The 13,096-nt window shown below is 29.6% G+C and overlaps 1 protein-coding gene across 1 annotated transcript in view; it reads left to right on the top strand.

Annotated features, from left to right (window-relative positions):
- The window catches only part of LOC122860013, a 13,901-nt gene extending 6,014 nt beyond the window's left edge, over positions 1-7,887 (top strand). The window contains exon 4 of the mRNA XM_044163654.1: positions 7,727-7,887. Coding sequence (XP_044019589.1) covers positions 7,727-7,887 — 161 coding nt within the window. The remainder of the gene's footprint in view (positions 1-7,726) is intronic.
- The last annotated feature ends 5,209 nt before the right edge of the window (positions 7,888-13,096 follow it).

Genomic DNA, 13,096 nt, shown 5'->3' with positions numbered 1-13,096 from the left:
AACTCGTCTCGAATCAGCAACTGCTCGAGAGTGGTACTTGGAAATTGGCTGCATTATCGCAATATCAAGAGGCTGAAATTTATGAGTTGTGTGAAGTTGCAAATAAGCCATGATGATGTGATGACTTTGGACGATTTTGAAACAAGTGAGCTGCTTGTAAGGCTCAAATAGCCATCAAACACCAGCATCACGGGATCATTTTCAGTTTGTTAAACTTGACCAACAAACTATTCGAACCATTAGTGGAATGATAAAGTGCTTATTCACCCTGAATCGCTGATTATCCCTCAAGCTCCAGCTGATATACCATCGATTAATTTTTTCTTTATTCTCTTTCGAAAAAAGATGAAGACTGGAGACAAGCAATCACCATTGGCTGAAACACAGCATTTGACAGTAATTGTTCTTCCTCCGTCGGATGCTGTTATATTGCCCAGTCGCTTTTTGCCTTTTCTTGCTTTAATGCAGCCTATAGTTTTTTTATTGACTGGAACTTGCCTCATCATCAACATAGGTCCTACTAATTGAACGATTATGAACAATCATTTAATTTTATACAAAACCTCAAAATTATTAATAATTATTCTATTAAAAGCTCGTGCTCGGTTTCAGGTTTTCTCGAGCTAATTTTTTATGACATTCGAATACGTGGTCAAGTTTATTTTTCCAGCCAGCTGGTACACATTAACACTTGCAACTCTCTAATTTTCACTCCATCAAGTTCTTCTTGTTTTTTTCACCAATACTTAAATAGCTTTTGTTCTTCATGAATAGTAAATATTGGGAGTTTACTTCCCATTACCAAAAATTGAAAAAAACGAAATAATGAGTAACCAATATTTTATTTTGTTGCTGAAAGAAAAAACAAAAATAAGTTAAGAAAAAATATTTACTTTTCATAACAACCAGTTGTATATAATTTGTTTCTTTATACATTTCTATTCGACGTCTTAATGTCCTTGGTACATAATATAAGATTGCTGCAGTTTTTAAATTCTCACTACCATTTATCACAGAAAAATTGGCTTTGGCTATTCGTTTTCTTATCTACGATTGCCTGTCTGTTGTTCTACGATAAATTTTGGATATATTTTGATATCGTTCGCTGTTGTTTTTATAAATTCATTGTTGTTTATTAGTGTTGTTATGTTTTTGCCTACTGTTGCTGTTTATTTAATGTGAATCGCTGATGTTGTTCTTCATATATTGTTGGCTACTGGTGTTCCTGTTTATTTAATGTTAATAATTGTTATCATTTCTTTATTGTTGGAAACTGATGTTATTTGTTCATTGTTAATTACCTGAATTGTTCTACAGTTGAATCATTATCATTTGACATATATGAAAATAGCACTACGAGAGGTTTTTCCAAAATTTTACAACAACACACGTTCAAAAATAATTGAGTTAATGTGACCTGTTATTTTATTAAATAATGAAAAATTAATAGAAAAACAATTGTTCTCTGAGGGTGTCCATATCACTTCCATTTCTCGTATTTATGAATATTGTAACGAGATTTGGCAGATCTCGCGCTCCCGACAATGATTAGTGGTCAATAAGCCTGTGAGACTTCACGACGAAGACCGCTATTTAATACTGCCAGTTTGTAAGTAGCCTCGTTACCGACATCCTCTCTTGCCTGAATGTCAGTGTTGACTTGGTATACATCTGCCATAAGCGGATAACTGAGATGTCTACCATGGCTAGATAGATACCTTACTAGTGATCTCTGTCACTTTTTTTTAAGTACAAAAAGTTAGTTTTAAAATAAAAGTTTTTTGTTCCTGATAAATCAGAAAACAACATAAGAAACTAGTGCATTATTTTGATTCTGTTCTTCTCGAAAAAATTTATCGTTTGATCAAAAAAAAACCCAGGAGATGATAAAAAATATTAATTTCTAAATCCTGGTGAACCGGAAACTAAGGCAATATTTTTAATCTCCTCGTTTTTGGAAAATATATATATTAATAAGAAAAACCCTAAAGATAATTGGAAAAATCATTTCGACCTCCTGGTGATCGAGAAAGGTAATTTTAGTAATGTTTTCGTGGACTAAAACCCGCCTGAACTCAAACTAAATATCTATGTCAAATATGTCAATCGGGCCAATAGTTCACGTGAAACTGCGTTTCCACGGCCACGTCTTTTTATTGTATAGATAAACATAATACTATAATAAATAGGTTTATAAGTACATATATAAAAATATAACAATAAAAAATAGTATATTAATCTCTTTTTGAAATCGTTTAATATGAACGCAAAAGTTTGTAAAATGACGAAAAATCGTCTCTATTATCACAAACCTCTGATAAATCTAAAATGGATAATGATTCCAACAAATTGAATGTTGATCAAAATGATGAAAACAAAAGTGGTAATACTAATACTTATTCTTCAACCCTTGATTCGAATTGTAATTCAAAAATATTATTAATATAATATGTATTCTTGAAAAAACAAAAACCGATCTAACTCTATTACTCGTCAAGGCTTAAGTTTCCCATCCTGATTCAACTGATCAAAAACCTTAACAAAATCAAGACTATTAAGTATTGATCGTTTACGACAATATCGTGATAGACGACGTTAAAAAAAATTACAGGAAAACGCTTATGCTCTATTAGCTTCAACATCTTCACCTGTTTCAAGCACTCAACGTTTACGGCAAATCGGCAATACCGTGCTACACAACGTGAAAAAGAAATTACAGGAAAATTCCAATGCCATATAAGCCCTAACACCTACCATTTTATCCAGTACTAAACGTTCACAGCGATATCCTTCTAGACAACGATAATTTATAACAAAAAAATTTATAATGAATAGTTAATAAAATGAACAATAATATGAATACCGACCGTAATATAAATTGTCATAAACAACAGAATAATCAATAAAAGAAACTTATATATAACTGCAATCACTCTAAAAGAAGTTTCACTTCTCCCGTGCGTACTTGCAACACGCATAACTTTTTCTTTTTCATACCCTTCTAAAAAAAATCAAAACTCAAAAACGCAATTAAAAATAGAACAAAACACAACAAAAGCATTTTTATTATTGGCAAAACTAATATTCTTCGTTATTAATATCGATCAACACTCACTTTTACCTATATACATGAATATCAAATTGAAAGTATCAAAAGTATGTTAAAAATTTAGTTAAGATAGTATCAAAAATATTTTGAGTAAGTCATGTGTGCAGACCAATCGAGTTTGCACATTTTTACAAAGAAAATACGATTATATAAGATGGAAGTCAGTAATTTCAACACCATCATATTGGATAGTTGCAGCAAACTCGTCTATGATAAATAATAATGCGCTCATTACATTAAGTACATTAGATGAGACCCCCATATAGAAGCCAGTGTCTGACACTTCATTAGCTTGTGCATTTGGAATCCAACCGCGACTTGGTAGTGACTGTAGAACATGCCTAAATCCACGAAAATCATAAGACCTGAAATCACAAGAAACCAAAAGAAAAAAATTAAATACTATACCTATATTGTTTATAAAAAAAATATTATCAATTTATTCTTCATTCTGCTATGACGTATCCAAATTAAAGTCAGCTTGTATTTTTCGAATGCTGAAACCATTATCAGCATGAAAATGATTTCTACCAACACAAATCTGTCGATGATGTTTACAGCCTTGAGCCATCTAGGCCATAACTGTTTGTTTTATAGCCACGTTTTTTGTTAAAAAACATGTTATTATTTTCACTTCGATAATTGAATGTTTCGAAGCGAGTATTCCAGAGACCAAGATGTTTCAATGGCGTTATTTCACCTGCATTTGGTACTATCCACTGTATGGATGGCGAAAAAAAAATAATTTTTGTCTTGATTTATTAAACTATCGGTCGCTTATTAGAAAAAAAAGTAAAAAAATTATATTTCATCAATGAACTGACTAAACAAAGAATGACTTCCACCGATACACTGAACCTTATTTCTCTATATTCTGTAAAACACATGTTACGTTTTGTAACGATTATTTGTATCACAATGAAGCACAGTCCGTACAACACTTTCTTGACATTTTTATTATCAATTAATTTTGATAAATTATAAACACAAACATTTTTTTTTTTATATATAATATTATTTCACTATATTACATGACTTAACAGCCACAATAGACAAATTATGGACACTACAGTTGAGAGTAAGAGATGTCGTGATTGTGAATGAACAACTAACACAAAGAAGCAAATCATCTGGTAACCCACCAATGAGACTACTCATCGTCCTGGTACAACGTATCAATATCATTACTCCAATTGATGAGGTTCAGCCTAACGAAAATGAATATGATTACGCATCTCTACGTCCACCGCATCCCACATGTATTCACCAGAAACACCAAAGAAGGGACCAAGTAAACTCAGTTATTTTGACACAGGAGCCGAACGCCAGTCGTTTCAAAAATTTTGATCGACCAAAAGCTGGATTTAACTTAATTTTCCTTCACTACAGTAGTATACATAGGAGAGTTCTGGACCAACCCCCACTGTGTCCCCGCGAAACCCCACTCTGATTCGCGGGTGGTTTGTGGAAGAGGCTCTTGAAGCAACGTTTTAGAGGCAGGATTCTTACGCTCGAGAAGTTGCAGAAGGAGTACGAGGAGTTATCAATGGAAGTCGTCATCGTCCTCATTTCTATTCCCCGAGGTAATTTTTTATATATTTTTTTTTTTTTTTCTATTTTTTAATCATTTTCACTTATTTTATTATTTTAGTTTCTAATTCATATATTTTTTTTTCTTTTTTTGGTGCAGATGAAGGGGACACAGGATACGATGCTGACGATGAGGTAGAAAAACCAGAATAAACGAAGAAAAAAATCAATTGTAAAAAAAAAAAAAAAATAGCAATTCCTGTTCCTTCAATTTCTTTATTTTGTTGATGATGATGATGATGATGATGATGATAATGATGATGCAGACACCGTCATTTTGGAACCATAGAAGCTGGTTCGGAGGGTCGAGGATGCAGATTTTTACAATTGCTGATATCCCGAGTGAGAGGTCCTTTTTTTCAAGTACGTTTTGTTTTTTTTTTTTTAATTAATCCTATGATTTTTTAATTTTTTCACATGAAATATTTTCCTGTTTCTGAATTTTTTGTGAGTGTTGATAAAAGTTATTGAAAATGTCGCTAGTAGTCTATGAAAAAAAAAAAAAAAGCTGGCGCTAGTGTGATGGTGTTTTTGGTCAACAAAAAAAAGTAGGAATGAAGCTATATAAATGATAGTACATCTAACTCATTCTTCTGACATATTCACTGTGGTCTGCTGTCAAAACGATATATAGTCATATAAAAATATGAGGTGAGTCTTAACGTCAATATTAACATAATACGTAAAATCTCCTCAATTTCTGAATATTTTCCCAAAGTTTTAAGTCAATTATTCTTAGATTTTCACTAGCTATCATTCTACATGAATATTTTGTTGCACCAAGTCAATATTTTTCTATAAAAAAACAACTTCAAAATCTTTTAATAATCCATTATTATCTTTGCAATTTTTGAATATTTATTGAAATTTTTTAAGTCAATTATCTATAGTTGTTTACTTGCAATCATTCTACATTAATATTTTTTGATTTTCAGGTTAACCAAACAAGTATTAAAATGAAATGAATTCAAATAAAATGGATTTAAACGCACAATGCAAACAACTTCGAGAGAATTATCGAAAAATAGTTGAACGTTTACACCAAGTCCCGGATCACTATGAAATCAATTCTACAATTATTTCATTACGCAGAAATATTTCAAATTATAATAGATCATGTGCAAGTCTGTCAGGTGCTCATAAAAAATGCACTCAGGCAACAGTGGGAATACTGACAACTTATTTATTCAGATTACAAAGTTTGAAAGTACAAGGTGCAGGTGCATCTTCAACAGTTGATGTATCAAACGATACTACTGAAAATTACATTGAATAGCAAGATTTAGAAAATGTATTCAGAAACAGGATGAAGACTAGCATTACAATTAATTTAAAACATAAGGATGTAAAAGACTTTCTTTCTGATGCTAAAGAAATGTTAATTAATCAGATAGCTCTTATTTTACAAGATAAAAATGCACTTTAAGTCAATACTGTATTAGCTCTGAATTATGAAATTGAAAAACCAGCCGATAATAGTGTGGAAGTTGAAACAAAATATTTCAGTGAAGGCAGTTTTGAGGTTTAACAATCATCAGATCTTAACTAATTATTTAAGGAAAATTTTGAACATTTTATAGAAGATGTTGAGGAAGCTGAATTAAATGGATCTGGTTGGAAACTGCATGAAATTTTTCATCTTGAAATCCAAATAAATGAATATATACCATTGCAAGGTGGTAATTCATCTTCCGTTGAAATGCCATCGTGGATAGTTAAAAAGTCATTCACTTGTGAACGTTAAAAATTCAGAGAATTTTTGTTTTATTTGGTCAGTTTTAGCATGTTTATGGTGCCTAACCATGCTGACCATGTGAGTCAATATAAAAAACATATTGATAAGTTGAATTGCAGGGAAATCACTCTTCCCATAACATGGGAAAAAATCAAAATTTTTGAAAGAAAAAATAAGTTGAAAATTAATATTTATGGAATAGAGAATGATGATGATGATGATGATGATGATGAGTTAGATTCACAAAAAAATTTATCACAATATCATTTTGCTTGGATTAAAAATTTATCGAGATTGGTAAAAGCGCAAATTTCTAAACATAATGGAAAGAAAATAATTTGTGATTGATGCTTATGTCATTTTCAATCTCAAAAATCTTGTGATAATCATGAAATATTATGTAGTGAAAAATGTAAAAGTGCAATGAGATTACCGACTGCTAAAAATAATATTTTGAAATTTTTGAGCTATAAACATCAATTAACGGTACCATTTATAATTTCTGGTGATTTAGAATGTTTATTGGAAAAAGTGCAGAGTAAAGAACTTGAAAAAAATCAAATTTATCAAAAACATGTTCCAAGTAGTGCAGCATTTTATTTAAAGTGTAGTTATGATGACTTTCCAAGTTCAATCTTCATAGAGGTAAAAATTCAATTGAATGGTTTATTACAGAGCTTGAACAAATTGCTCATCGTGTCAATAAAATAATAGATGATATTAAACTAATGTCTCTTACACGAGATGAAGAATTACAATTTTTGAATGCTAAAAAATGTTATATTTGTGACAAAAATTTCACGAAAAATGACGTTAAAGTACGTGATCATTCGCACTGGACCTCAGAATACCGAGGTGCCGCCCATCAAATATGCAATATTAGTTACCAAGAATCATGTATTATCCCAGTAGTATTTCATAACCTCACAGGCTATGATGCACATTTTATCATCAAAAAATTAAAAAACCAGTTCGCAGGTAAAATTGATATACTTGGAATCAATAAAGAAAGATATATTTCATTTACAAAACGTGTCAAGGGTACTAGAATAAGATTGGGATTAATCGATTCATATAGATTTATGGCAAGTTCCATAGATTCATTATCAAATAATATAGATGATGATAAAAAATTAATAACAAAAAGCCTCTGTAAGACAATAAAAAAAATTATGTTATTCATTATAGGAATTTGAAACAATATTGTTCTTCAGGGATGATTACTAAAGTTCACTGTGTTCTAAAATTTAAACAAAGTTCATGACTTCAATCTTATATTGATCTTAATACAGAGTTACGAAAGAAAGCCCGTAGTGCATTTAAAAAAGATCTTAGAAAATCATTCATCAATGCAATTTATGGTAAAACTCTAGAGTCTGTAAGAACTCGTAAATTAATAACACTTGTACAAAAATATGGTGGTAAAGGCGGAGCAAGATCATTTGATTATTGATGATCTTGTTATAATTGAGATGAAACCAACAAGTATACTTTTCGATAAACCCATTTATCTTGGTTTTTCTATTTTGGAAATGTCAAAAACATATATGTATGATTTTCATTATAATTTTATAAAACCAGAATATGGAGATAAAGTCAAATATTTATATGGTGATACTGATTCTGCTGTTTACCACATATTTAGTAATAATCCTTATGATTTAATTAGTAATAATCCTGATAACTTTGATAAATCTGATTATCCAGAAAATAATCAATATAGAATTCCATTAAAAAAAAAAAAAGTTATTGGTATTATGAGCAAAAATAAAACAACTGAGCCCTCCTCAAAATGCCTTACCCGGGATTTTAATAATGAGTACTATTTTCTTATAGTTCTTAAGGATACAAGAATACGTTTTCGTTGTTTTTTGAAAATTTCGATTATTTTAATTGTTATTAATAAATGAATTTTTTGCTAGTGTTAATTTAAAAAAATGATATCTATTGATCTGCTAGAAGGAAATAAATAATTTTTATACAGAACATTGAAAATAAACCGATCTTTTTAAAAAAAAAAAAATAATAAATGTAAATCAAAAATTAGCAATAGTTATTAATAATTTTTATAAACAAATGGATATTCTACTACTTTCTCCCTCTTTTTTTACATTTTTTCATTATACCTTTTTTATTCTCCATTTCATTACGCAACTTTTCACGTTAAAAAAACTCATTAACATTCATATTTAAAAAAGTTATCAATATTTTTCTAGTGCGTCGCGCGACAATTAATAAGAAAATGACTGCGCGCGAAGCACGGTGTGCACGTATAGATTAGTCAGGTTTATATTACAAGTCATAACGCAATGACAAGTCTTCAATATTTTTATTTTTAAACATTTGAATAAATTTGACAATAATAATAATAAATATAGTTTAGGATTATTCTAACATTATTTTTTTTTATTAATTCTTTTTTTTATTAATGTATTAATGACAGAATCATTGGAGTCGGAAAATACTTTACATGAAACTTTATTTTTATCAAGTGGAGTAATGCAATGGTACTGGCGAGTATTTTTTAATGTTTTTGACATTGCATATCGAGTCGTTAATAGGTTTTCATGAGTTGTATGCTCTTCACTCGAACAAAAATCAAAATTAATATTTTTAAAAAATGTCTTTGCCCAATCAAACATGAGCTTTGGTGTCGTAATTTTAACACCTTGCAAGCTTGATCGGTACGCGTGTCTTTTTACTGTGCCACCAACACCATCACAAGCTCCTTTGCCATGAGAAGTCGCGAAGAAATGCCACTTAGCTTTGATATTAAAATCTTCTTGATGATAAGTCAGATTGATTAAATTGTATATATTTTTATACTGTGCACCAGCACCATCTGAGAAATATATTATTTTTTCTATTTTACTGTGACCAAATTTATTTTTTAAATGACTTATCATTTTAGAATTAAACAAATTAACTGCATGAGAATTATGCTGAAGATTTTCCGAAATTATAACGTAGTTTTCGTGTTCAATTTTATCATTTTTTTTATAATAAATAACATATGGGTGCAGTGTCGCTTGGGTTTTACTCCAATGTTGTGATTGAATAGCATTTTTAATTTCACAACTGTAGTTCTCAGCATAATCTAATATTACAACAATTTCTTTTTCAGTCACACTTTCTTTTATTCTATTAAAAAATGTAGCTTGAGATCTTGACAAAAAATCATGCTTCATTACACTTGGTAAATCCTCGGCTACATGATTCAAGAACTCATCTAAAGGCATACACCGGAGCAATAAATCACATCTATTTAAAAAAAAAAATCATTACGTTGATAAAAATATGAGAATAATCAATAAAATATATAAATATTTTTTTTACGAATATTTAGAATAAGTATATACGTTCGTGATTACAGTATATTTATTTTCAAATGAATTTTACGTACCTGTCAGTAGACACCCACTCGTTAAATTTAATCTCTAATATTCCATTACTTTCTAACAATAATTTCAATTCATTGATAATTTCCACAGTTCTTGGACAATTGTTACAATTTAACAAGTAACAATTTGAACTTGAATTTTCACATGTCATTTGATCCAAATAGCTGTGGTATGAAATATTAATGTCAACATTTTTTTTATTTAATTCTGTTTTAATAGATTGAAATTTTAATTTCATGTTTTCATGGATTTTACAAACACAAACAGTGTGTGTGCCTGTTTGTCCAGCCATTATGCATTGACGTGCCCGCTGTTTACGGAAAGTATCCAAAGATATTTTAATATCAGGAAATTTTGCTCGAAATTGCGTATATAATTCGCTTATATTGAACAAAAGCAATCGTTTTTGCTCCTGGTGACGCTTACCACCTTTTTCAACTACGACACAATCACGCATCCCTGGCATAACTCGACTGGAATCATCAGCTAAATAAAAGTCATTTGCTTTTTTCAAGCTTGAATCTGGTAACGAAGGTCCAGCTTTTTTAGAAGGATGACATGCATAACCACCACGAGAGGTTTCGTTTTCAATCGCAAGTTTTAAGTCTTTAATCCAATTTTTATTCATATTTGTGTTATTAATAAAATCTTCATTTAAATTTTCCTTTTTTTTTTTTTTTCATCAGAGGTTCTCCAAGTTCAAGTAATAATTCATTAATTTTTTTTAATTTTATAGTTTCTTCATCTTGAAAATTCGGATCTTGTTTTAAATTATCATCATCATCACAATTTGTATCAATAATATTTTTTTTTTGTTTTCGGTTATCCGGTAGAACATTGATTCCTAAATTAAGTTCTGAATCTCTGACAAAGGATATTGGATATATATTAATAGTAATTTTTTACTTATGTATGTTTAGTAAAAAAAAAAAAATTACCAAGTGGATTATACATACCTGTAAATTTGTGTTCTGCATAATGGACAAATATAGTGACCAATCAAGTTCTTAAAATTTTTATCCCACGTATCTGCGACTCTTGAAATATTTTTGTAAATTTTCTTGTGATATTTTTTATTTAATGGATTACAACAAACGGTTAAATTAGGCATTTTTGATAATTACAAAAGTAATGACAAACGAAATCACGAGACACGCAGTCAACTGTGACTAAAGAAGAACAAGCATGCTTCTCAATTAATACATTGGTTTTTGCTTCTGTTTATGTTTTGTTTTGTTTTTTTTTTTTTTTTTTTTTTGTCATAAACATATGAATCCCGAGGTTCATTATTAAACAAGAAAAAACCTGTACAAACATATTTTTATAAGTCAATCGATACGTGGGAGCTACCGCGGTAATAATAAAAAAACACAGTTCTTCGCGCGCAGTCATTTTCTTATTAATTGTCGCGCGACGCACTAGAAAAATATTGATAACTTTTTTAAATATGAATGTTAATGAGTTTTTTTAACGTGAAAAGTTGCGTAATGAAATGGAGAATAAAAAAGGTAAAATGAAAAAATGTAAAAAAAGAGGGAGAAAGTAGTAGAATATCCATTTGTTTATAAAAATTATTAATAACTATTGCTAATTTTTGATTTACATTTATTATTTTTTTTTTTTTAAAAAGATCGGTTTATTTTCAATGTTCTGTATAAAAATTATTTATTTCCTTCTAGCAGATCAATAGATATCATTTTTTTAAATTAACACTAGCAAAAAATTCATTTATTAATAACAATTAAAATAATCGAAATTTTCAAAAAACAACGAAAACGTATTCTTGTATCCTTAAGAACTATAAAAAAATAGTACTCATTATTAAAATCCCGGGTAAGGCATTTTGAGGGGGGCTCAGTTGTTTTATTTTTGCTCTTATGAAAGATGAAAATAACGGAAAAATAATGAAGGAATTCATTGGTTTACGAAGTAAATTATACTCATATGTGTGAGATTTTGGATGTATGGGTGAGGAAAATGTGTGAGGGAGGTAAATCAGTTCTCGAGTTTATTTTAATATAATAAAAATTATGTTTGAAAATTTATTTAAAATCAATAACATTCATTCATCCACACACAAATATATACATACAAAAATGTCCCCGGTCAAGTAAACTGTTGATGATGTTGATGAGGTCTCCTTGATGGTGATGGTGGTGTTGATAATGCCAAGGCCTTGGCTTGATTTTATGATGGTATGCCTCCTCAACAATGCCACATAGTGGCCATGGTTTGCCAGGTGATTTGTGTTGAACTTTTATCAATAATTTGTTGTATTTCTCAATAATATCAATTGCTGTTTATGGTATGCCAGAACACTCGTATTAAATGTTAGTTGATAATTTATGATACAGCAGTGTGTTTTACAATTCAATCGGGTTTTATATTACCCATGATATATAAGATAATTCAGTGTGAAGTTGAATTGTTGGCCAAAACACGCTGTTGTATCAGTTGATACTGATGGATCCAATTTATGAATGATACTTATAAGTTCAGCCAGTATTATTCAACACTTTATTTATTCACAGAGATTATAATTAATTATTTCACTTTACTTGTGAAATAATTTTAATATGATATTATTTATGCCTGTTTCTTTTCTTGAGATTTTATTTACAATATATTTTAAATTCGAATAACATGTATCGTTATTTGAATATTAATAATGATAAACAAATTTTAATGCCTGTGTGTCGGAGCGACTCGACACGTCGGCGGTTGCCAAAGCAAGACAAGACGACGATAACTTTTCAGTTTACCTGACTAGACAAAATCCCCCTTCCATTCATATTCACACACTCATACAATTATATTTACATATCTATTGGACTGGCAATATTACTACGCTACATATGTTATAGCGGATAAAAATAATTCATTAAGAAATCGTGTTCATATGAGAGCGAAGGGTGTAAAAAGATCAACTGTAAGGCAAATAACTTTTGATGATTATAGTAATTGTTTGATTCATTATGTTATTTTAAAAAAGCAACAAAATATTATAAGATCACATAAACATAAAGTAACAACAAGAACAATTGAAAAAATCGCTTCAAGTTAGGAAGATGATAAACGTCATTTAATTAATGGTGAAACTGACACTCTGCTCGGGGCTATATACCTGTTGAACGAATGTGTTTCAGCAAAAGTATATATAAAAGAAAATATGAATGATGTAAATAAAAAAAATATGAATAATGTTAATAAAAATAATTGTTAAAAAATAAATACATATTGATTGTTTTTTTATTTATTCGT

Source organism: Aphidius gifuensis, unplaced genomic scaffold (genome assembly GCF_014905175.1).
Source record: "Aphidius gifuensis isolate YNYX2018 unplaced genomic scaffold, ASM1490517v1 Contig15, whole genome shotgun sequence".
Lineage (NCBI taxonomy): Eukaryota > Metazoa > Arthropoda > Insecta > Hymenoptera > Braconidae > Aphidius > Aphidius gifuensis.
This window is presented reverse-complemented; position numbering and strand designations above follow the sequence as displayed.